At 39.5% G+C, this 24664-nt stretch overlaps 1 protein-coding gene across 6 annotated transcripts; it reads left to right on the forward strand.

Moving 5' to 3' along the window:
• Positions 1-553: 553 nt before the first annotated feature.
• Positions 554-24464, forward strand: golga4 (golgin A4). Of its 6 annotated transcripts, none has more exons than XM_040139282.1 (25): positions 554-752; positions 1804-1884; positions 3437-3538; positions 6554-6622; positions 6747-7073; positions 7230-7277; positions 7404-7460; positions 7564-7662; positions 8448-8598; positions 8733-8923; positions 10282-10365; positions 10749-10896; positions 10978-11156; positions 11604-11702; positions 11809-11964; positions 12595-16409; positions 16594-16715; positions 17153-17283; positions 18214-18300; positions 19978-19998; positions 20188-20256; positions 20610-20685; positions 22546-22643; positions 23636-23722; positions 23812-24464. In XM_040139282.1, exons 1-25 carry the CDS (start codon positions 675-677, stop codon positions 23824-23826), a joined length of 6390 nt encoding a protein of 2129 aa, XP_039995216.1. In that variant the 5' UTR covers positions 554-674; the 3' UTR covers positions 23827-24464. The 6 variants fall into 6 exon arrangements, with proteins under 6 accessions (XP_039995216.1, XP_039995218.1, XP_039995217.1 ...); XM_040139284.1 differs by having other exon boundaries at positions 17153-17220; XM_040139283.1 differs by having other exon boundaries at positions 1807-1884.
• Positions 24465-24664: the final 200 nt, after the last annotated feature.

Below are 24664 nucleotides of genomic sequence, written 5' to 3' on the forward strand. Positions count from 1 at the left end.
ATTCTGACTTTTATGAAATATTGATTAATATTACCTCTTGAGAGATATGTCAAGTAGCATCAGAGAAATATGAATGTGTAATAGAATTTGTTTTCAGTTCGATGTCCATTAAATTTTGCATAAACTGTGTTGCACAAATAAAACTATAGTAAACTTTTTAACCAGGACCTTGCCGTGGCCTCAGCATTGAACACTATGATGAATATTACACGTGTGTAGCTCCCTATAAAAGACAGTGATAAAAGCTTAACTTTATTCCAAGCAAAATGTAACAAATCCTGATATTTCTGTGACCAGTAAAGTCAACTTTAGGGATCATGTTACAAAGTGCAACTCCAAACTACCAAAGGACAACACTCATAAAACAAATTTAACCACCCTAATATCAGCAGGACCTGTAAAGACAGCTACCTGAAAAATCAGTGGAGTGCTTTACTTCCTCTACAGGTGGCGCTGTAGCTAATTTAGTCCTGACTGGCCTTTTAACTCTGACGTTTCAGTTTTTCCTCCACGTTGGCCGCACATGCGCAGAGAGCCCGGTCACCTGCTGGAGATCAGAAGCGAACAAGGAAGTCTGCACTGAGGACTGGATGTCAGGCTGAACAACAACGAAATACATCTCCGCCGGAAAATAGTCATCTGTCGTCAGCTCCTAGCTGAGTCGCTGTGACAAGATGTTTAAAAAACTGAAACAGAAGATAAACGAGGAGCAGTCACCGCAGAGGAATGCGCAGTCACCACAGCAGGCCCAGGTTGGTTGTTGTGTTGCTGGGAGCTAACAGGCTAAGCTAATCTTATCTGTTTACACTGCTCAGGTAGCTAGCCGAGGAAGGGGGCTGTCGTTTCGCTGAAATTATAGTTCATGCTTCTAAATGATTATCTCGTAATATCTCCTTGACTTAACTTAATATGCTGTCAACTTTTCTTAACTTGTTCAGTCAGTTGGCTTTTGTGTTTTCTTGGAAACGTTAGTACCATGGTAGTTCAGCTAACTGCCTAACTTAGCTGTCAGCAGCTAGTAAGGTGCGTACAAGAAAACTTGTAACTGGTAAATCTCGATGTCCCAGCTAGAAAAAAAAAAAAAAAACAACAGTCAGTGAACTTTGTTTTAGTCAAAACACTTGTCAGAAAGCTTTTAATCGACCATAGACAAAATAGGCGTGTCTGTTTTATGTTGTTTGCATGGGCTGAAAGGCAGCTGGCAGCTTATTTTTGACACATACAAATCCTGCCAGTGCGCCATCGTAGTATGCAAATATAAAAACCAGTGCGGAGATTTCATCGTGAAAGCTCTTTTGCTATAAAAACCATAATTTAAATATCTGTGTTGTTTGCCGAACCTCCTTTGTAGCTAGCTATTTGGATGCTATTTGGCAATTATGACCAAACTTTTGTAATTTAGTTCAAGTTCCTATACAAGTAAAAAGTCCTTTTCCATAGCGCATGACATGTGTTTGTCTACTTTTTATTGAAGGTTTGAGTTGCTCGTTCTGTAACCTTACCCTTACGTGGAGCAAACTTTAATTTATTACTTAAATTTTGTTTGTGTTTGATGACACCCATTGTCCTGCTGCAGAACCAGCAAGTTGAGTTGACTGGGTTCAAAGGTGAAGATTGACAGACAGTGGGGTACAATGACAAGAAAAGTTAGTTTGAGCAAAGAGGAGTATTATATTTATCCAAGACTTGAATTTTCAATTCTCATAATAGAATAAGAAAGAGAGCATAGTTATGATTGTGTGTAATGTGGGGAGATGGATTCTGTATTTTTAATACAAATGTATCCTGTTTTATTTATTTTAGCAGATGGGCTCTGGCGACCGGCGCAGTAGTCAAACCCCCCCATTTCAACACGATGGCTCACCCTCTCCCAGTGATAGAGAGGTGAGCATGGTGTCAACCTGTGCTAATATATGTTTAATATCTTTGAATTCAAGCTACAGCCTGCAGAGATGTCATGTCCTGTCCCCAGCTTCTGTTCTAATTTTCAATACAGAGTAATAAATGTCATGTGTTTTGTTACGCTTAGTGTTCCCTCAGTAACAAACCAGTGCCTTTTTAATTGCTGTGCCAAGTGAAAGTACATCATGACCAAGTAGTGCTTTCAGTTTTCAGCATGTAGACTATTGAAAATTTCTACTTTTCATCCTCTGCTCTGTGTCTCCTACTGATCAGAGTTTGTTAATATAATAAAAGACACACATATTATTCCCTGCATTATTCAGCACTTTGATCTCATTATATACAGGTATGGTCTCTTAAGTTTTCCTTCTTTTAACTGCATGTATTGTCGCATGGGACAGTGAAGTCAAAATTTAGATTAAATTCCGGGCCTTTTGATGTCTTTCTTTAAGAGCATTTGGCCAATTACTATTATGTAATCTTTTGTTAAAAAGCTTTGTAATATAAACAAAGTGTCAGTGCATGAAATCAAAATATTATGTTACAACGGGTCATCTAATGACACAATATAAGTTATATTTCACAGTTGTACAGAAACTGCTCACCAAAAAAAGATTCTCATTTACAGGCACTGGGAAGGACATTTTAATGGTGGCAAGCAGGCCATATTTCTGCATATGCATGAATAATTGATGTATCCTCCTCTCAGTGTTTTTCTTTTTCTCTGGAGAGTTGGTGCAATATTTTGTCCCAGTGGATATGGACAAGTCTATGCAAGACTTCTTTGTTATCTTTAGACAGAGGTAGACCGGCAGTGAGGTACTGACCAGGACTTTAAAATGGATGATGCAACATATGGTTAATGCATCTATTTTAGAGATTACATATGGATGTTTACAGTCTTGGCTGTTTGATCTTTAGATCAAAAAATGGGATTTATTTCTCATTCATGACAAGTTTTCTACATTGCAACACTGCAGACCCCAAACTGGAATAGTGACAGTGCCCCTATTTGGTCAGTTTTTTACATTATACTTTCTCCTTTCTCCTTTGGAAGCACAGATGTGTAGCTGTAACTTTGGCTCATATGCCCTCAAGTTAGAAGCTCCTCATCATCGCAGCATCTTCACTTCACAAATCTTTAACACTTTGACACACTCTGAAAGTGTTTATTTGATCATTAAAGGCAGATTTAGCCTATTTTTGACAACATCATAATTTAAGACTACATGCAGAGATGTCAAACTGTTATTCATGGCATTAATGTTGATTGAGTGTTTCACTTTCCCGCTTTTCTTATTTTTCTTCCTATTTCATGTAGTCTCTCTCCCTCTATCTCTTTCGTTCTACACTTCTACACTCTACACTCTTTTTCTCCCTCCATCTCAGTCTCTGTCGTCTAGCCTTTTCTGGACTGTCTGGCTAGACACTCCCTTCAGCGCTATTTCACTCTCATGGTGTTGTTTTTCTCATTGCTCTCTGTGTTCCTCTCCTTTCCCCACCTTTCGTCCCGTTACTGCACTGACGGGGTCAGGTGCTGGCTGGGATGATAGCAGAGCCCGCTTTTCTCTCTGAGTATACTATCTTTGCTCTGGACCATTCAAAACGACCCAAAACGGCCCAGGTAGCCAGTGTGGTGAGTTTGTCCTCACTTCCTGCCTCTTCCTCCTCCTGCTCCTCTTCCACCTCCTTCTCCTCCTCCTCTTGCCCTGTTCCTTCCTCCCATCTTCGCGCCTTTGGGGAATCGGTGGAAGACTGTGGCCCAAGTAGGGACAGCTTGTTCCCTGCTCTCTGTCTCCTGTTTCCTTTGGATTAGCAACAAGAAGGCATCTCATATCTAGTCTAACCCTGCATTTAATGGGGGTTTACACTGTGGGATAGAAGCTTGTGTGCTCTCTGCCGTCTGTTGGTGTATTGCCCTACCTTTCAGTTATTCAGTTATCTGTCATAGAATTGAATATTGGCTCCTTGTCTTTAGGGATCCTTAGTTGCTTGCCCTGTAGACCCTCAACACCTTGTTATGTTGCCTGATGGCCCCTGTCCCTTCTACCCACAAGTCTGTTTATTTGGAGAGTTGAAGTTTTCATTTTACAAGTTACAGGAAGGCTTTTTAAGCGGTTGAAATGTTAAATTGCTTGTAACTCTTCCAAGTAAACAAACAGAACAGCAAACCTTTGTAGATGCTCTTGTGGGGCTTAAAAACTGTATTATATGTGTTCATATGTGGAGGAAGCAAGAAGAATGGAGGAAATTAAAATTTGAAAAAAACCTTATATTCATCATTTGTGACACAAACAACACATTTTTCCAGAAATTAAGCATTAGGGAAATGGCTAGCTATATGTAGTTCCTGTGCTGTACACATGTTGTAAAATTCAATTTGAAATGCTACTTGAGGTTGTTTACCACAAACTCTATATTAGACAGTTTATGTTATAATTGTCCATTGATGTGGGTATTTTATATTATGAAACAGTTCGACATCAATTGTAAGATGTATGAACTTCTTCTCCTACGGTGAACGTATACCTGTTATTTACATTGTCAGTGCTTACTAATGCCAGTAAGGACATACTGGTAAAGTGGGTCAGTGTTTGAGTCTTGAATTGTTGCGTTGTAACTCTCTATTACATCTAACCTAAATATAATCGTAAAAGCTGCACTATATGTAAAAGGGTGAGGCTAAAACCTAATGGACCGTAGAGATCAGTGGATTATTGCTTTACAGTTTGGAGGGTTTGAATGTGTTGCAGCCACAGATTGTGATTAACCATTTATATCCTAAATCCATCACGATGTCTTTGTCATGTTCCGTCTACATCTTTTCAAAATGTTATCCACACGTCCTTATATAATGTTGATTGCTGAATCCCATGATTGTAATCATATAAAACTGTTTCATTAAATTTGTTGATTTTTATTTTTATTTTATTTATTGATTTATTTATTTATTTTTTTTGGATATACAACCTTGTCACCTATGTTTGTCATTTGACCCAAACTTCATACAAGGAATTCTTCATTCTCTCTAAATTATGTTCTTTTGGGACTTCATCGAGGTAGTGGTAGTAGCTACCATTGTGAGACAGGATTTTGGATTCAGAACTTCTTTGGATTTGGTGTATCATGTATATCCCAGTGAAAATTTAGATGGGTAGTGTTTGAGCATGCAGGACAGAATTAGAGGCACTCTGTTCTTGTTTTACTGTAGGCCTCCCTCAACTAGAGCCCCATAAGTTGTTGTCCAACCTTTAACAGTTACAAGCATGTAAGTAAGGTAACACACTGAGTAAAGTAGTGAAAGAAGTCCATGAAATAAATGTTTAAGTGAGCCTAAGTGCGGTATGCTACAGAGAATTTTTAAATGTAGATCCTGAAAGCACCCCATGGAGTTTTCTTGTAAACAAACAAAAGTTGTCAGTCAGTGTTACTCACCAAAAGACACTGTGTGTATCCTTGATGTCTAACGAACATGTTGATTGCATTCCTTTCATCATAAAACATTTGCTAAGCTGATTTTTCTAAAAAGTTTCAGGCCCGCAGACATGCATGCCTGTCCTCCTGCGGGTGTAAGAGAACAAACAAAACACAACCCATCGCTAAAAACACTGATCCGTAGTGTTTCTTGTGGTGAAAGTCCACATCGTACCTTTTTAATTCCTGTTAATTCACAGAAACCTGTGAGTAAAGTAAGAGCATCAGGTAGCCATGGCACAATGCCTTTGTTTCGAATCAAGATTTTTCTTAAAATCTTCTGACCTCATCAATATTTAGCCTTCTAGATATTAACACTCAACAGCACAATTTGTGTTTTTTTTAATACCCGTTTAGCTCGGTGGTCCCCAACATGTACACACGCATGCACACACTCACTCAAACAAAAACACAAACACACACACACACACACACACACACACACACACACACACACACACACACACATTTACACATTGATAAAAATCAAACAACTGCCCCCTATACCCAGTAAAATGACGTACATTTACTTATTTGGTTTGAAACCTCAACATGCCCTGGAAAGTTACTAGAATACATTGCAAGCTGTTCTTCATTATTTGTTTTAAGAGCCATTGTTAAAACCCAGAGCCAGCAGTGACTCCTGCTCCATTTGGAATATTTTCACAAGAAACAGGAAATAAATGTTGAATGTTTTGCACAGTAATCTAGAGGAAGGAGTAGTTTGGAGCTGGACAAGGGAGGAGAAAATTTGCTTATTCTGATCCTGCTTCTAACAAGTTAATTAACCAATTAAGCTGCCGTTCATTCACTTCAAATATGTCTTTGTGCTCTTGTAATACTGCTGCACATGGCACTGCCAAGCATCTTTAATTCAAATACCGACTTGACTTTAACTGTCTGTCTGTTCTATCCTCATGGCTGTTCTGTAGAGTCTAGTTTTAACCCTTTTTTGTTTAATGTATGGTAGAGATGCCTTCTTTTTATGTATATAACCCCTCTGTTTTTTCCAAGTTGCATGAGGGTACCCATTGCCCCTGCATTGCTCCCAGCAATACTAATATTGCTCCCTCCAGAGTAATCAGGGAGAGCCACGCTGGGTGTGGATGACTAACTGGCCCAGGGCAAGTTCACTGGCACAGCTTTCCTTTCTCTCATAATGTCTTATTATCTGCAGGGTGCCTCTAAAGGACCAGCCAGGTCTCCCAGAGGTAGCATCAATGGTGATGGAAGTGCTTCTCCTCGCGTACGTTTATCCACTTTTTTTACTACTTCATTTTTTAAACGTCAAGATAATTTTATGATGCTGCTGCTCATTCTTTGGTTAGTTAAATTTTTTTTTTCATGCAATGTCTCGAACATCGTAACAGAGAGAGGAGCCACAGTCATTTGCCCAGAAACTGCAGTTAAAAGTTCCCTCAATGGAGTCGTTGATTCGTGGTGGTGCCAGTCGGGCAGAAAACCTGTTCCGCTCTCCCTCTAAAGAGAACCTGGTCCGAAGTTCATCGCGGGACTCCCTGACACTTCTGGGAGAAAACGAGTCCCCCGGCGCCCCGACATATGATCCCCCCTCAGATATTGAGAGTGAGGCTGACGAGCCACCAGGAAGTGCAGAGTCTCTTTCCAAAGAGCAGCTGTTGCACCGACTGCTTCGAGTGGAGAGGAGTCTGGGGAAGTACAGGGGGAAGTACTCAGAGGTGAGAATCAAACAGGGCCCAAAGAGATTATAATATTTAGTTTATTAACCTGTTTAGTGCATAGCACATAGCCATATAAGAATAAAACTATAGTTGCTTTGAGGTATTCGCATTCATGATTTTTTCTCTCTCTCTCTCCACTTCTTTATCGTGCAGCTGGTTACTGCATACCGAACAGTACAACGAGATAAAGAAAAAACACAGGTAATTTTAATAGTATTTTACTTTTGATATGATGTTTTCCCCAGGAAATTTCTCACAAGTCATTTTCAGAACAAATGTAGTATCCTGAACGGATCAGATGTTCATTTCTGTTCTCCTTTCCCTCAGGTCATCCTCAGTCAGAGTCAAGACAAAGCTCTCCGCAGGATAGGGGAGCTGCGGGAGGTACGGCTATATGCTATGAATGTTGTTGTCTCTCTAGGTCAATGTCTGTCTTTCTTTTCGTTTTAAGTTTTACATCAGAGTGAAAATATTGAATGATCTCTAGGAGCTTCAAATGGACCAGCAGGCCAAGAAACACCTACAGGAGGAGTTTGACGCTGCACTGGAGGAGAAAGACCAGATGATCACTGTCCTCCAAACACAGGTAAGTGCAATGGTATGTGAATGATAGACTGCAGCAAAAGTTTCAGCAATTTTATCAACTTGAGCATGAAACCAACATAATGATACCCAGTGTCCCACCGGTAGTCATACTCTTGTACATCTTACTCATGTAGTTTGGATAAATATGGATGTTAACCAAAAGCATAGACATAATCAGGTTATTACATAGCAGTTTGTAAGAGGAAACAGGTGTGTTTCTCCTGCACTGAAATTCACTTGGATGCTCTACCTCAAAAAAACAAAACAAAACAGAAAACAGCAATGTTTGTATTTCCTTACAACAAAGTCAGGAACAACCGTGAGACTTCAGAGGTTACAAAGAGCAAAATAATCACCTTGTGTTAATATCTTGGGTAAAATGTTTTGCAATCAATATTGTTGACATATCAATTTTTTATACAGACGTTTTTATACAACTATTCCTCTGAACTGCTCAAATTCACTGCACTAATAAACTAATATGGATAAGATTATATTTGACATCAAATCAGAGGTAGGATTTTGCTCAACATGATTTATTCTTTGATGTTTCTATATAACTTAAAATCTTAGAACTTGGCTCTACAATTGCAACATCTTCAACGCTGTACAGATAAATACATTAACAATGGAAGAAAATATTAAGCCATTCAATAAATGCTAAAAGTTAAATTTTCAAAATTGAGAATGCAGGTAGTAATGCCGAATTTAGAAAACGATCTGTTATCAACCTAAGTAGTCAGGGAGGTTTATTTCACTATCTGGGATTTTTGTTTTTCCTGTCAGGTTGCTCTGTTGAAGAAACGAGTCAAGGGGGTCTCTGATGGTGCTCTGCCACCTGAAGGTGAGTCCCCTCAGTCTGAAGATACTGAAGAATCTACTTCTGCCTCAGAAAGTCCTTCAAAGGAACAAGGAATAGAGCCTGGAGTCACTGAGGGTAAGCATACTTTTTATATAACTTAGGTTTAGGGGCAAACTCCAAAAGTCAACATATTAATTGTGAAATCTATATGACTTTTCTATGGAACTATAATGTTACTTTTTAACTAGTGTAATTTATTTCCTGGGCAGGAGAGGGCGACAGTGATCCAACCAAACTTATGGATGCACTGCAGAAGCGAGTTAAGAGGCAGGAAAACCTTCTGCAGAAGTGCAAAGAAGTGATGCGTACACACAAGGAGCGGAGTGCCCAGCTGGGCAGTGAGAATGAAACTCTGCAGGAGCAGCTGCAGGAGAGACTGCAGGAGCTGGAGAAGATGAAGGTAACTAAGCTGTGTTTAAAAGCAATGATACCGAAGAGTTGACCGTGTTCATACTGTAATAATAGGTCATTTTCAGTCAAATGAATCCATACATTTTAGATAATATCTGCTCATACACTATCACTTTGTCAGTAAGGTGAATTCAAAATACAAAGTAGCTAGATTTTTTGAGGCAATTTCCTGGCAACAGCCTCTCGCTAGAAATTGGTGTGGTGGTAAACTGTAATTACAAAGAGGTTTGATTAAAGTTGAGCAGGACTGAGATGCTGCAAATGACTGAACAGTGTATTTATAATTATTCGTGTTGTGCTGCAAAATGTCACCCAGGGTCTTTATGATCCACTGATAATGTGACTCCATTATCTCAGTGACATAGTGGATTGCTGTGGTTCTCAGTGTCCAAACACCCAGATTCTCTGGCTACACTCCAGGACCAGGGTTCATGTCATGTCAGCGTGACATGACTGAACCATTGTTTTCATTGATTTCAAAACATTTTGCTTTAGTGGTATGTTTGGCTTGTTTAGCTGGTCCATAGCTTTTCTGATGTTTTGCAGCGTCTGATAAAAAATATTTTGTTATTACAAAGACACTGTGATAACAGACAGCGTGTCTTTTTGCTGTTTGTTGATTGGGTTGCTTTCATTTAATGCCATAAATTTTATGTTGAATCTGCACTCTGTTTGGGAGTAGGGCTTTTCCTGTGTCAGGAAAAGCAGAGGTTAACTGGCGTTTAGCCCTCTCAAGCAGCTTGAAGGCATCCTGGAACTGCTGGGCTGGGCTGTTCTCATCCCCCGCCTCAGACAAATATCCCATAAAACAGAGCATCTGTCTACGACTCCAGACCCTCAGCTCAAGGATTTTCCAATTTATTATTTACAATCTGGTCTGGCTTTTTTTAATATTCACAGTACAATTATACATTTTTCAAATTAGTTTTATGAAGTTTTGAACATCACCTGTAAATCAAAAGGCTGCGTAGACTCTCATTCCTTGTGGCACACATAGATCAAAAACTGAGACATACAGTCAACCCAGCATTTCCTGTTTAGTAACCACTGGTTAAACTGTGGTGGCACAGAGACATAGCAAACACATGCCACTGCTGCTAAACTGGGCTGTAATTTAGGTCGAATTGTTGGTTTAGCAGGGCTTGAGTACATTCTCTGGTTACTTGGCTTGTGGGTGAGGCAACCTGGGTGGTGCAGAAAATTTCTCATTTTGAAGTTATCTGACCAAAGTATATACAGAATATGAGTCTGAAAATCAGAATTGGCCTGGTGTAAAGTGGGATATTTGACAGTTGGAAATGTGTGACATTCTCATCTGTAATTCTGTCAACTGTTTTATGTTTAAAGGAACTGCACACTACAGAAAAGACTAAGTTGATCACTCAGCTGCGTGATGCCAAAAACCTCATTGAACAGCTGGAGCAGGACAAGGTGGGTGAGGAGGTTTTTAGGCCTTAGTAAAATCTTGATTGAAGGTCCTGCAGATTTAGTTGTATTAGAAAAGTAGACATGTTTTTTTTTACTCTGCTACCGAGTGAAGAAGGCAGAGATGGTAAAGCCCCATAGTATTTCTCTTAAACTTTGACCCAAGCTCTGCAGGATGGACAGCAGCTCACGAGATCTCTGTCAGGAGGACTGAAAGCACCTAAAGTCAAAAACAATTATAGACACAGGGCTTGAGTTACAGTGTAAAATAAAGATATAGTAACTATCAAATCAGCATCAATTTCAGTGTTGAATCATTAGCTTAGATTGTACAGTTTAATGGTTGATTTTCTTTTTATGGCATTTTATGGCTGGTTGCTGGCTTTCAGGGAATGGTGATTGCTGAGACAAAGCGCCAGATGCATGAGACACTGGAAATGAAAGAAGACGAGATTGCGCAGCTACGCTCCAGGCTCCAGCAGGCTACTACCCAGAAAGAAGAATTACAGGAACAGAAAGAAAAGGCTGAGAAATCAGGTAAGTGAAATCCAATTACTGATAGTGTTCAAGAAAAATGTCTTTTCTGAATATGCTAATAATGTGCCCCTCCCAAAAAAGCATTTGAAGAACTTGAACGGGCACTGGGTGTAGCTCAACGAGTGGAGGAGGCGCGAAAGCAGCTGCAAGTTCAGCTGGAGGAGCAAGTGAGAGAAGTTGAAAGGGCCAGTGAGGAAGAGAGGAAGAGCCTGCAGCAGGAACTCAGAAGAGTCAAACAGGAGGTGGTCACTATCATGAAGGTCAGGGAGTGACTTCCGCAGAGTACTCATGCATTTTCATTCTGAAGAAGTCATTAGTACATTAACATTACTAGCTTTACACTGTCAGATGGCTATACCGGTTGTTGTTGTTTCTTTGAACATGACATGTTATAGTTACGTAATAGAAGCTAAGTAGTAACATTGACTCACCAATTGAAGTGTTTATGTTTGAGAAAAAATAGTAGTAAAACACCAAACTTTTTACCAAACTGTACAGTATTACCCATTTAAACTATTCCTCAACTGACATTGAGCACAGTGCAAGGCAAATTTATCCTGTTTGATTTTTTTTTTTTGACTTTTGATGCACTTTATTGATATTTGATATGTTATGTTGTAAAGTTTCTTTCAGAAAGCAGAGAAGGACCGTAAAATCTTATTTTTTTTATTTTTTATTTTTTTTATAACTATGATTAATTTTTTTAGAAATCATCAGAGGAAACAGTGGCTGGTTTGGAAAAACTCCACAGTGAAGCTTTGGCTGCTAAAGAAGCAGAGATAAATGCCAGAATCAACAAAGCTGTGGTAGGTACCAAATGTTTTTGTTCATTTAATTTCACAACATAAAAAAAGTAAATCAGATTAAAAACATTCACTTTTAAATTTGGTTTGACATACTTGTGCTGCTTAGGAGCAATGCAAAGAGGAGTTTGCCCAGTTAACCAAGGAACAAGAGCAGCAGGCCTCCCTCGCTCTGGAGGACGCAGAGTTACAAAAGACAGCTCTGAGGACAGAAGCTGATCACAAGGTTAAAGAGATACAGCTGGAGCTAGAAACTGCAAGGACTGTGAGTTGTTTTTTTTTTTTTTTAATGAAGTTACTCGGATAATATTGGACTTATTAACTACGATTGACTGAAAGCTTTGAGGTCCAAACCGTTGTTAATTTCCATGTTAATTGATTAAAAAGTGCATTGATTAAAAAAAAAAGCAATGATATTATCTGATTTTATGTGTTTATTTAATTTACAAGTTCTAAACCTCTACAGAATACACACACATTTACACACACCCACAGATGGAGAGAGGGAAGGAGGAGACGATGGATTTATTCAGTGTAATAGCAAACTGACATACTTGAGCATACTTTACTGCAAAGCATAACACATTGGTTAAATTGCAAGGTAAAATTTTGGATCAAATCAATAAATTGACAAAATGTATTAGAGTATGTCGTCTTTTGTTTTTTGTTTGTTCTGTTTTGTCATGTTTTTTTTTTTTTTTTTATTGAAGAGCCACCCACACACCCATCTCTCCAAGCCCTTGAAGCTTTGAATATTTGGTGACAACTGTACTGTGTCTGTACAGTCCCACTTTAAAAAATATATCTTCTATCTCTCACTGTGTCAGAATTCTGTGAAATGATTAACTGTAGTGACTTTATACAATAATATAACAACCAACATCTATGTTTGCAGAGAATATTGGAGCTGGAGAGCTCTCTGGAGAAGACCTCACAGGATGGATCAAGTCTGTCCCATGAACTTTCCAGTCAGCTGGATGAGCTGAAGGATAAACACAAAGAGCAAATCTCTGCATTAGAGGAAAAGCACCAGCAGCAGCTGGAAAAGCACAAGGGCACCCTTACCCAGCAGCATAATGCGGCTGTTGAGGAGCTCAAGGAAAAACACAGAGCTGAAGTGGAAACTCTTCTGAAGGACAAAGAGTTGCAGCTCCAAGCACACGTTGAAGACATGAACCAGAAAACATTGGAGAAGCTGGATGCAAAGCAAGTGGAACTAGAGGCTCTTTCCTCTGAACTTTCTGAGGCTTTGACAAGTAAACAGCTTCTGGAGGAGAAGTTGGGGGCAGCTGAAGATGCTCAAAGTTTAGCTCAAAAGGAGCACGAGAAGAAGTTTCAGGACCAGGTGGCAAAGCACAATGTAGATCTTGCAAACATCAAACAGGAGCACGAGCAGTCACTTGGAGGTATAGAAAAAACTCTAAAGGAGGAACTTAACGCGTTGAAGATTGTTCTCGGAGAAAAGGAAAAGGAAATTGAAGAATATATCCTTAAAGAAAAAACACTGCAAGAGGAATCCCGTTCTACTGTACAAGAGGTAAATGACAAGGTTAAGGAACTGGAGGACCTGCAACAGAGTTTATCACAGTCCCAGTTGGAAAATGGGAGCCTAAAGGAGTCTAATGCACAGTTAAGTAAGATCTCAGAGGATCTTGATCAATGTAAGACGGATCTGGCAGATTTGGAGCGTCAGTTGGATATTGCAAAGACTGATTGTCAACAAAAAGAGAAGTCAATTCAAGAATTAGAACACCAATTACAGCAGACCAAAAAGGAGCTCTCTGAGCAGGAGAAGTCACTTACTGCAGAACTGAACGCTAAGCAGGAAGAACTAACACGCCTCATGAAACAGCTGGATGATGAAAAAGCTGCCCATGAGAAGAAGATGAAAAACACTATAACTGAGATGGAAAGTAAGCTGAAAACACAGGAAACAAAAATGGAAAAGTTCAAGCAGAAAGCCAAAGAAATGCAGGAGAATTTTAAGAAAAAGCTTCAGCAGAATGAAGAGACGATGAAGAAGGAACTTGCAAAGAAGGAGACAGAGCTTCAGCAGAAAGAGCAACAAGTTCAAGAGAAAATTCTTGAAATGGCCCAAAAAAGCTCCCAAGGCCTAAGCAGTGCAATGTCAGAGCTGCAAGCCAACCATAAGGAAGAAGTGGAGAAGCTACATGACACCCATAAGCGTGAGATTGAGGAGCTGGAGCGTTGCTGGCAGGAGAAGTTTGGACAGCAGGAAGAAGAAATAATGGAGAAACACTCACTCACATTACAGGAGAAGGTGCAGGAACTGGAGGAATTATCTCAGCAACTTGGCAGAAGCAGAGAGGAGAATGAGCAAGTAATGTGTGAAATAAAGGATTTAAAGGAGGACCTGGCAATTCGAGAAACCACTGTGCAGAAGCTGCAAGAAGAGCTTAACGAAGCAGCGGTTAAGCTGGAAAGTTTGTCTCAGGGTGAAAAATTGCTGAAAGACCAAATGGAGTCAGTGGAGAGGAACCTTAACCAGGCTATGAATGAGAGAAATGCCCTCCAAGACAAGCTGAACACGACAGAGGAAGAGAGCAGAGAGATGTTAGGAACGCTGTCAGAAAAGTTGGAGGAAAAAGAGAAGCAGCTTAAAGCACTGGAAGGCTCCAGATGTAAAGAAAGTGAGGACTTGCAGAGTAAATTTGAGGAAACGGCCATCCAGCTACAAGCCAAGGAAGCAAACTTCCAGCAGCAGTTAATCATGATCAGCAATCAAATGGACCAATACTGTAAGGAAGTTCAATCTAAAGTGGAGTGTGGATCTAATGAACTCTGTCAAAGAGTTGAATGTAGGGTGAAAGAGCTGAAAGATAGATTGCTCTGTAGTCAGCAAAAGGTAGGGCATCTCAAAAACATAATCCTGACTAAAGTAGATAGAATTTGCACTTTAGAGGAGACTCTCCACCAGCAGAAGGAGGACAATAAGAATCTATGCATTTCATTAGAACAGATGACTGCTCAGGTAATTGCTCATACAGAGCATATCAAAGCCTTAACACATGAGAAGGAGAATCATTCTCAGTCTATCAGTGATAAAATTCAGAAAATTGAAGCGCTGAGCGAAGCAAACAGAACCATTTCAGAGAGCATGAAAGCAAGTGAGATGCATATCAGGGACTTGGAAAGCATCATCAGTGACTTGAATAATAAGCTGGCAAGTAGCATAAAAGAGAAGGAGGAAGCCATAAATCAGCTGAACCAGCAGTATAAAGAGGAGAGCCAACAGGCTGCTGTTCAAATGAAGGAGACCACTGAGAGGTTAGAGCACGAGAGAAAGTCTGCATTGGAGCAGGCAGATGCACTCAGGAACAGTCTGTCTGAGTATGAGAACAAGGCAGAGACAAAATTCACACAGAATAACAACACTATTACATCTCTACAGACCAGGCTTGAAGAGCTAGAGTGTGAAATCTCTGAGAAGAATGAAGCACTACAAAGGCTGACAGTGAGCATTGACAATCAGTCCATCAGCAAGTCTGAGATGGACCAAGTGTTGAGTGAGAAAGAGCAGAAAGTCAGCGGACTTACCTTGGAACTGGAGACTTGTATTAGCCGACTTGACGAGCTTCAGGAGCAGTTGGCCTTAAAGACAAAAGAGTGTGAACAGCTCACAGCTGACCTCAAACAGCAACACAGCATCAGGGAGAGTGAAAAAAGAGAGTTAGTAGAGCAGCTGCAGCAGACCCAGATGCAGTGCACTCAAAATGGTAACTCAGAGCAGGAGATGGTAGGAAAACTACACTTCCTCGAGGAAGACAACCAAAAGTGCAAACGCGAGCTTGAAAGTCAAAGGGCGGAATTTGAACAGATGAAAGATGAGATTATCAAGAGCAAAGAAGAGAGTCTGAAGGCAACTGAGGAGAAGTTGTCTGCAGAGAGCGCTCGGAAAGTATCAGAGCTGAAGAAGAAAGCTGAGCAGAAAATCGGTCAGATTAAAAAACAGCTGACTTCGCAGCTTGAGGAAAAAGAGCAGACGATCCAGGCTCTTGAGACTAGCTTGGAGGAAATCAAGAGCACTGAAACATCCAGCAAACAACACATAGAAACGTTAGAGGAGAGAACAAAAACACTAGAGGAAGCTCTTGTCAAGCTTAAAGAGGAGCAGGAGAAAGAACTTGAACAGACTCTGAGTAATGAGAGGCTTGAGAAAGAAAAGTCTTTAGAAGAATTGAAAAACATGTATGAAGAGAAGCTCTCCTTACTTCAGAAAGATACAACACAACAAGGGGAGCTCAAAGAAACTGAATTAGCTCTCCACGAAATCAAGGCAAAACTAAAAGAAGTAGAAGAGCAGAATGGAAACCTTCTTGCAGAAATAAATCGTATGAAAGAAGAAATATGTGAGAAGGATGCCCAGCTTGATCAACATCAGGCAACTAGTAAACAGTTCCAAAATCAGTCAGAGCTTGAGGCTGAGATGAAGGTGGACTGTAGCACTGTACAGCAAACCAGGAGTGCGATGGATAACGAGTTGGAAAACCACTCTCCAATGCAAGAAGTGGACAGTAATTCTCTGGAGACTCTCAAGAACAAACTGAGTCAAGTGACGAACGAGAAAGAGAAAATCCACAAGGACTTTGCCAGGTTACAGAAAGACATCCGAGTACTGAGGAAGGAGCATGAACAGGACCTAGAATACACGAAGAAAGAATTTTTAGAGGAGAATGAGAAAAGGCTGAAGTAAGTTCATGATGTCTCATTAAGTAAGTAATTAGTAATAATTCATAATAAAATATTAAAATGAAAACTAACCGACATCTGTAAACAAGAGCTTGCAATGAATTTCTTATCTGTAGATATTTAAACACGTGCTTGTGCTTTCCATACTAATTTAATACACTTCCTTTACTTTCTGTTGTAATAGAGTGGAGTTGGAAGAGGTGGAAATGAAGCACAATTCTGCCATCAAGCAGTTAATGAGGGAGTTCAACACGCAAATGGCCTTGAAAGAGAGGGAGCTTGATACAGCAGTGAAGGAAGCCATTGGTGAGACAGAAGAAATCAAATGAAAGTGACAAGATTTAAAGCTGCATCATTAAGCATGGGAAATGACTGATGAGTGAAGAATTCTCTTTTGTTGTGGTGAAGTCATTTTAGTACATTAAAGTGTACGTATGTTTTAAGCTCACAAAAAAAGCCTTAGAATGAAAAATCAAAGTAAATATGATTGATTTTCATGTAAAACAGTAGGGTGGAATAACTACATTGAAACATTATGCATTATTTAATCTTGATACCGAAAATTAAAGGATCGTTGCACTTGGAAACGGTGCACCTGAATTGCCATGTTTCCTTCCTTCCTCCATGTTTACTGTAAATCATGTTATACATTCCAGATGGGATGTGGGGATGTGATTGAGCGGTTCTGATGCGACTTTGGTTTTATGGGTTAACTCTGGCCTCTTTCCCTTTCGTCGACACAGCGAAGGCCCAGAGTGTTGAAGCAGAGCTCATCAGCTGCCATCGTGAAGAGGCCAGTCAGCTGAGGAAGGTGATTGCCCAGAAGGAGGATGATTTGCACAGAACTGTTCAGAAATATGAACAGGTTATACAGGTATTAAAATAAAAAAGATGAAACATTCTTCCTACAAACAAAACCCTATTTTATAGGTTTACTGTGGAAAGGAGATTAACTCCACCCACCATTTGGAAGCTATCACTGCACTAGTTGGCAGCTGCCTTCACTCAGTTTAAAGCAGTGGTTGCCATCCCTTTTTTCCGTCAAACAAGCCCCACAGACCCGTCACATGAACTCAAGTACCCCTTCCTGGATACCAGCAGTCATGCTCCAGATTTCTTTATTTGAACTGATTTTAAACTTCTTGAATATAAAATATTATTTAACCATTAATGATACAAAAGTGGATATAACATTGGATGTTAAGGTAAATCTCATATATTTGAACTGTCATTGTTTGCATTTGTACCATGAAGAGTGACAGAAGATGGATGTTTCAACCATTTATCCTTTTACTTTTAGCCATCTATTTCAACTGTTTATATGTTAACTATTTCAGTTATTTATCCATTACCAACTAACATTACTCTTAGATTTAAGCTAACTGTTCTAACTTCTCTACTTCTTTGCTAACTAGTTTTCACCCACTCTCAATCACAACATTATTAAGGTGTTATAGCTGACATAATATGTGGACATATTTTTTTCATGAAATCATAAATTCTACTACTCTACAATCTTTTCACATATCCTCTGGCAACCTCCTCCCTGTACTAAAATAACTTAATCATCAGTGAACGCCTGCTGAATGATATATATTTGGAATCCGGTCAAATAATTATTTAGTCAGCGGCTGGTATGAAATTACCTTCTTTACTGTCTCCAAACATAATTAAGGGTAGGAGGTCTGAAATAAGGCAGTGACTTGACCAGCATAGTTGAGTTGTGATGATGAGATGAAATATAGGAAATGACTCAGCCTTTTTTTTTTTTTTTTTTTTTTTTTTCTTCCTCCTTCCCCCCCAGAGTCGAGAAGAGGAGATGGGAGACAGAGTTTGGCAGGTTCAGAAAGAACTGGAGGAGTTGCAAGCAAGTAGCCGCGGCACTTCTGAGGTACAAACTTGTTTGACCTACTGTAAATGTTCACCAAGTCATCAAACATCTGTGATCGGTGTTACAACTGGTTGATGTATCGTGGACATTATGCAGATGTAGAAATTCATACCTGAAGCTATTATTATATACGAGCCTGGAGGTTTAGATTAAATTTATGTAGTGATTCTGTCGAAGTCATAAGTCACTTTACAGTGGATGCATGAAATAACAATGGCTGTATGAAATCACTTTTTTTCAGTTCCCTTTTGAGAAAGGCTGGAATCTGATGGAAGCCATCCTAGTTTTGAATGACAGCCTAATCCAGATGCATTTTTGTGTCAGGACCACAGAGCCCTTTCAGTCACCCCATTATTTGAAAGTTCATAAACAGGTTAACAGAGTTCGCAGTTATTAGTTATCTTTTCCTTTGTCTTGTTTCGTAATTGAAGGAGCCGAGGGACAATTTGCTTACATACTTTGCTCTGATCAGTGTCCCGCTCCAGTCGTGTGGCCGCTCTCCAAAAACTCACCGGATGCCATGAAGCTCGTTTGATTCACTCAGGAATGTTCGCCTCGGAAAACAAAGATTGTGAGGCAACAGCCAGTCTCAATCCCTGTTCTCAATTATCATCATACGAGGTGATTCTAGGCCTTAGATTTATACTACACCGATACTCGCATGCAAGATGTGCGTCCTGGAAAGGGGCCATATAGGACAAAAGTGCTCCTGAGAGGAGTTTTACCCAGGTGTTGAGGTGCCATGAGACCCCTGTGCCGATTCTTCTACCTTTACACACATGTCCAGATGCACACAAACACAAAGAATTATGCTGCTCACTCAGCTGCATTTTTCCCTGGTGAGGTAATAACTTTATGGGTGGATTGTACGGGTTTATGCTCAGGGAGGCCTTTCCTTACTACGGGCCTCACAAACCATTCTTCATTTAGACAGTGGGCCAGTGTGTCTCTCCATAGAGACAGCACTCTTTTCACAAGTTCAAGTCCAGTTTAGTATATCTTTGCAGAAAAAACTGGGCATGAACGGTCCTTTTAGTTTAGTTGTAGTTGTTGTTGTAAATTTTTGTTGTTGTCAAAACATCCCAAAAAAATACCAAAATCGAAAGTGAGATAATCCATCTCTCTGTACTCTCTTACTTGCTGCACCTGTACGTGGCTGCCAAAGAAAACATTACTCAAACAGGACTATATTGCCTGTTTGTTGGGAACTGTTTTCAGTGGTGGATTAAAACACATTTGGTGCTCTAACAAGTGTTATGGAATTGATCTAAAATAAACCACAGTGCCAAAGGTCATGGTAAGGAAGGAGCATGTCACCCAGTGCAACTGTGTGGCTCATTGATGTGTTTTTAATAGTTTCTGGACAACAATGGAGCTCTATGGCACATAGGAATAAACTCTATCAGGATTTTGATATATAAACAATACTTATGATCAGTTTATTGTTGGTTTGGTCTTTTCATGGTATTTGTTGACTAAAAGAAATATATAGAATATCGGTAAACTTGTCCTTTAAAGATAAACTGTGCAGTTTATTTAATTGTTATTATACAAAAAAATGATTGAATCTACTGTATATATTCTTATTTTTACTGTTACTAAACATGTATCTTATTCATTCTATTCTAACATACAGTATCAGTAACTTCACTTTTTTCTCATTAATTTCCGGCATAGATGAGCACAGAAGAACTACAGGTATGTTTGCTGGTTCCAGCATCACTGGTTCCACTGTTTGTAGGAGTCGTATCATTTCAGCCTATTGCCCCTGTAAAGGAAAGTTGTTTGAACAAGTAAACACGCATCATTAACTATCTGTGCATTGCACGCATTACTTGTTCGACCTTCCAGTTCTCATTAACATTCATGTTCTGTCATCTGCCTCAGGCTCAGCTTGCCGAGAAGACAACCTTGCTGAGCGAGGCTCGGCTGAAGGAGCAGGGGTTTGTTGAGAGAGTGAGTTTTGGGCCCTGTGTGTGCTCTTTGCAGGGACAAGTGAACATTAAATCCCATGCAGTGTATTCCCAGGATTCTGTGGCCTCCAGCAAGAGCTGCTATTGCTCTCCTGCTGCATCAACTTAATTACACAGCACATCTGCTTACATTTGGTTTAACCCTATAAACAATCAGAGCAACGCCTCCCGCAGTTTTTCTCACACGTAGTCATTCTCGCAAACATCCTCAAAGGATGACCAACAAAATGCTTATGTCCCATGCAACAATTAAGGTAACACATAGAATTAACCCGCTGAGGTCAGATAGTTTTTCGATTATTAATCTGTGCTTGCTTGTGTGTTTCTCCACGGTAGATTCACTCGCTTGAGGACAAGATTAAATGTTTCCACCGAAACACTGTTGTAACTCATCTCGGGAGCACATTCAAAGGTAACGGTAACACCATGAATCACTTAGTTCTGCTTTTTAGCTAATTTTCTTTGAAATCCGCACAACAAAGACACCATACATAGTGCTTAAACTCAGTACACTATCATGGGAAGGTGTAACATCAACTACATACACCTACAGTAAAAGATAGGTCACCTATCAATATTGCTTTTTTATTGTGGTAGGTATTTTTAACAGATAACGTGTAATTATAAATTGTGTTAACATGTGATTTTTATAGTTATTGATCTTAAGAGCTAAGAGCTTAGCTGCTCTGTAAGATCCCAGAGTTGGTGTTTTCCCCCTAATTCGCCAGCACCCACATCACTTCATGGATCAGAGATGCAGATCTTGAGTGGTGTGTGATGATGTGTGAGTGTGTGGTCTGGTTTAACTAGCTTTTGAGGACATCGTGGCCAACTGAGTATGATTTTACGCTTACTCGTTAAGATTAGAGCTGCGGTTGTAATTTAGAGTTTGGGTTAGGTTAGAGTAAGGGTTAGGGTTAGACATATAACCGTTGTGGTTAAGGTTAGGGTAAGCCTTTCAATGTAGTATCTTCAAGTATATTGTCAACCGAACATGGTGTGTGTGCGTGCGTGCTGTGCACGAGAGAGTATTTAGAGAGACTGAGTGAAGTCTACCCTCTCTTAGACCTTCCCTGCTGGTGTAATAAAGAGAATCTGCTGTCAGAAGGGGGGCGGTGAAGAAGCCATCCTTGGATTTAATGGGTTTTCCAGATCGTGGTTTCAATGTTTCCCACACAAGACCCCGCAGCACGCAGACTTCTCAAATCCTCTATATCAAGTACACATACTACAAGTACTCTGTCCTGTATTTCCTTTGGACTGCCATACTTATTAGTGAAAGTGTCTTCACTCATTCTGTAGAGCCTACTTAACCCACGCGGAGCTGTGGTTTCAGGTAGAGGGCTGATCGGAAGGCTGTTGATAACCGGTTTCAGCTCTGTTGCTCTGTGATTGGTGGGTATGGTAGGCTCAGCTGGGGCAACATGGGGTCAGGAGCACAAAGGCTAGGGGATTTATTGGTGATGCATTACTTCACGGCAGTGATCAAAGAGTTGTCTGCACTTCTCTATCACCTTTTCCTGTTCTCTAATCACATGGTCTCTCTTGGCACATGCCGGGACATTTGGTGTCGTCTGAATGATTATTCCAGAAAAGCAGAGAGCGAATAGGTGTTGTTCCATATTAAAGACCTGGTGGGGGTTTTTCAGTTGTAGAGGCAGAAGCTTAAGTGTTACCAGCCCTGTCCAAGTTGTAACAAAGGTTTGCCCATTCATAGTTTTTTAAAGGGGATAATGGAGTTATAGCTTTGGGCAGAGAATTCTAACGTTCATTCATAGACTCTTGTGGTATTAAAGTGCTCATGCTGAGCCTTGCCATTCTTTCTTGTGCTTGTAGTTGGTAGTTAGTGTCATTTGAACCCATATCTGTGCAGAAAGAGGTTCTGTATTTGGTTGCTAACGCAAACATAATGCTGTGGGTTGCCACAATTCAGCTACCGTCAGGGTATTTGACAGTGAAAGGCATTGCTGAACTGTGTCCTAGCCTTACTTTAAAACTAGAGAAGAAAAACAAACACTGTACATCTATAAAGCAAATGTGTTATAGCAAAGAGTATTTCACACACAGTCCCATTAAAAACAAATAATTTAGCGACTAATTTATTGACTATTTAATTTATTGACTTAGTCAATAAAGTTCAGTCAATAAATAGTCAATAAATTAGTTTTATTTAAAACAGTTACATTCTTTTAGACGGTGGATGACAGTCTTGGTCAAGTATGCTTTATAGTGAGACTGATATTTAAAAGGCTGTTTTTGCTTGTTTTTACAGATCCTGGATTTAACAGCACTGATGCACTCTCAGAACCCACTGAGATGGAGTACCTGAGGAAGGTGTTGTTTGAATACATGATGGGACGGGAAACAAAAGTATGTTTTGTTTTTTGTTTTTTTGGTTGTTTTTTTTCTTTTTCTTTTTTTTAAACATTTTTATACACAAAAAAATGATCAATTGGTTGTTCATTGGGTTCAGTTTTCTTGTTTTAACTTTTTATTTTCTAATATTGAATGTCATACATTGGATGCCCGTCTCCAAAAAAAACACCAGGGGCAACAATGTAAATACTAAGTTTAGGACTTAATTGTTCTATTACTGAGTCTGATATGTTGTATTTTATAAATATATATTGTTGTCAGTAAATTAAACTAAACCAAACCATTCAAAACCATCACATCGAAATAACTGGCGATAGCGGAGATTCAGTCCATCCCTTTTTTAGGAGGTCATATAAAAGTCATGTTGTGTCCAGTTTTCTTGTTTAAAATTAACAGTGATCTCCCTAATTTAACAGTGCTGTTGACATGGTCCTAAAGTCAGCAGGTTTTTCCGAGCTACCTAGCAAACAGTTAGTCTTTATGGCAGCATGGCAGACCTCCCCAGTGTGGACGTTGTCCCCCAGGCTGCCTGCTAGCACATGCATCTTGTATGACGCAGATTTGCCATTTAAAGACATGCTGGCCTTGTTTAGTGTTAGTAGAGCAGTTATGTTTTCTACACAGCAGCCCTGTTTCTGATTATCCCCTGTGTTTATGGGGAAACGCATGCACCCTGGCAGATAGGCCTGGAGTTGATTATGCAGATAGTGTTTGCTTTTTTTCCTCTGTCTCTCTCTCTTTTTCTTTTTTTCTTTTTTTTTCTTTGGTCCTGTGCTTTAATCGTCTCAACAAATTCAATATAATTGGATCATGGTGTCAAAGGGTAAAGGCTTAATGTATCTCGTGTTTGTGAAAGGAATATTATAAAAAATATATGAAAATGAAGAAATGTTTGAGACTGAACAGCAGGGTCAGAAAAATTCTTTGTTGAGAATGAAGTTCAGATTGCATATTATAATAATTATTATTTTGCTCCTCATCTACAGACAATGGCCAAAGTGATTACCTCCATGCTGAAGTTTCCTCCGGACCAAGCGCAAAAGGTTTTGGACAAAGAAGACTCAAAAACGATTGTAAGCATCTGTTTACTTGCTGAGGATACTTCGATGAGCTCATTCACTGAAGTCACCTCTGAATTAATGTCATTTCTGTCCCTGCACAGCCTTGGTTACGATGAGTGTCTGAATGATTCGGGTACTTTGGGATGAAAATCTGCTGCTGCCACTGCTGAAGGGGAAGACTGCCATGAAAGTGATTGAGCCCTTCTCTCTGCATTTCTTGTCATTTTATGTGTGTATGTGTGGGTATTTCTATGTGTGTATGGGTGTGTGTGTGTGTGTTGCAGTATGTGTGAAAATATGTAAAGAGATGAGGGAATTATCTTCTATGAGTCCAGTTTTACTTTGGTATTGAGTTTAATTTATATGTTTTAGATTAAGATAAATTGTTTTTGTTTTATTTTAGAATGTGTTCATACGGATTGGCTTGTGCAATAAATGGTATCATAATCATGTATTGATGCTGACGGTCAGTTGATTTATAGGTTTCTGTGTTGTGCCGTTGTCTGAATCACTTCCTCTGTAAAACTGTAAACGACCCTTTAACTGTGCACTTGCACCACATTAAGATACTGGACTCTGGACCTTGTTTGTTTAACACAGCTTTTCTATGCTTTATATTTTGTCACTGACACTAAAATAGAAACCCCAAAACACAAAACTGTAAATTGTACTATGATAATTAAAACTGTACCATAGGGCACTATATTACTTGCTATACATTTGCAGTCTAACAAATTAAATCTTATTTACAGAACACCTTTTGTCACTCCTTTATCCTTATTATCTTACAGTAATCTTAAGTGTTAAATCCAATCACTTATCTCATTACCTGTTTGTACATTGTTTAACCTGTCTACCAAAGGATAAAGTATGATAACAACCTGTTGAAATACAGACCTGGAATACAGACGCCACATCAAATATGGGTTTTAAAGATCCTCTTGGTGGTGCGTT

The sequence above is a fragment of the Xiphias gladius genome, chromosome 11 (assembly GCF_016859285.1).
Source record: "Xiphias gladius isolate SHS-SW01 ecotype Sanya breed wild chromosome 11, ASM1685928v1, whole genome shotgun sequence".
Taxonomy (NCBI): domain Eukaryota; kingdom Metazoa; phylum Chordata; class Actinopteri; order Istiophoriformes; family Xiphiidae; genus Xiphias; species Xiphias gladius.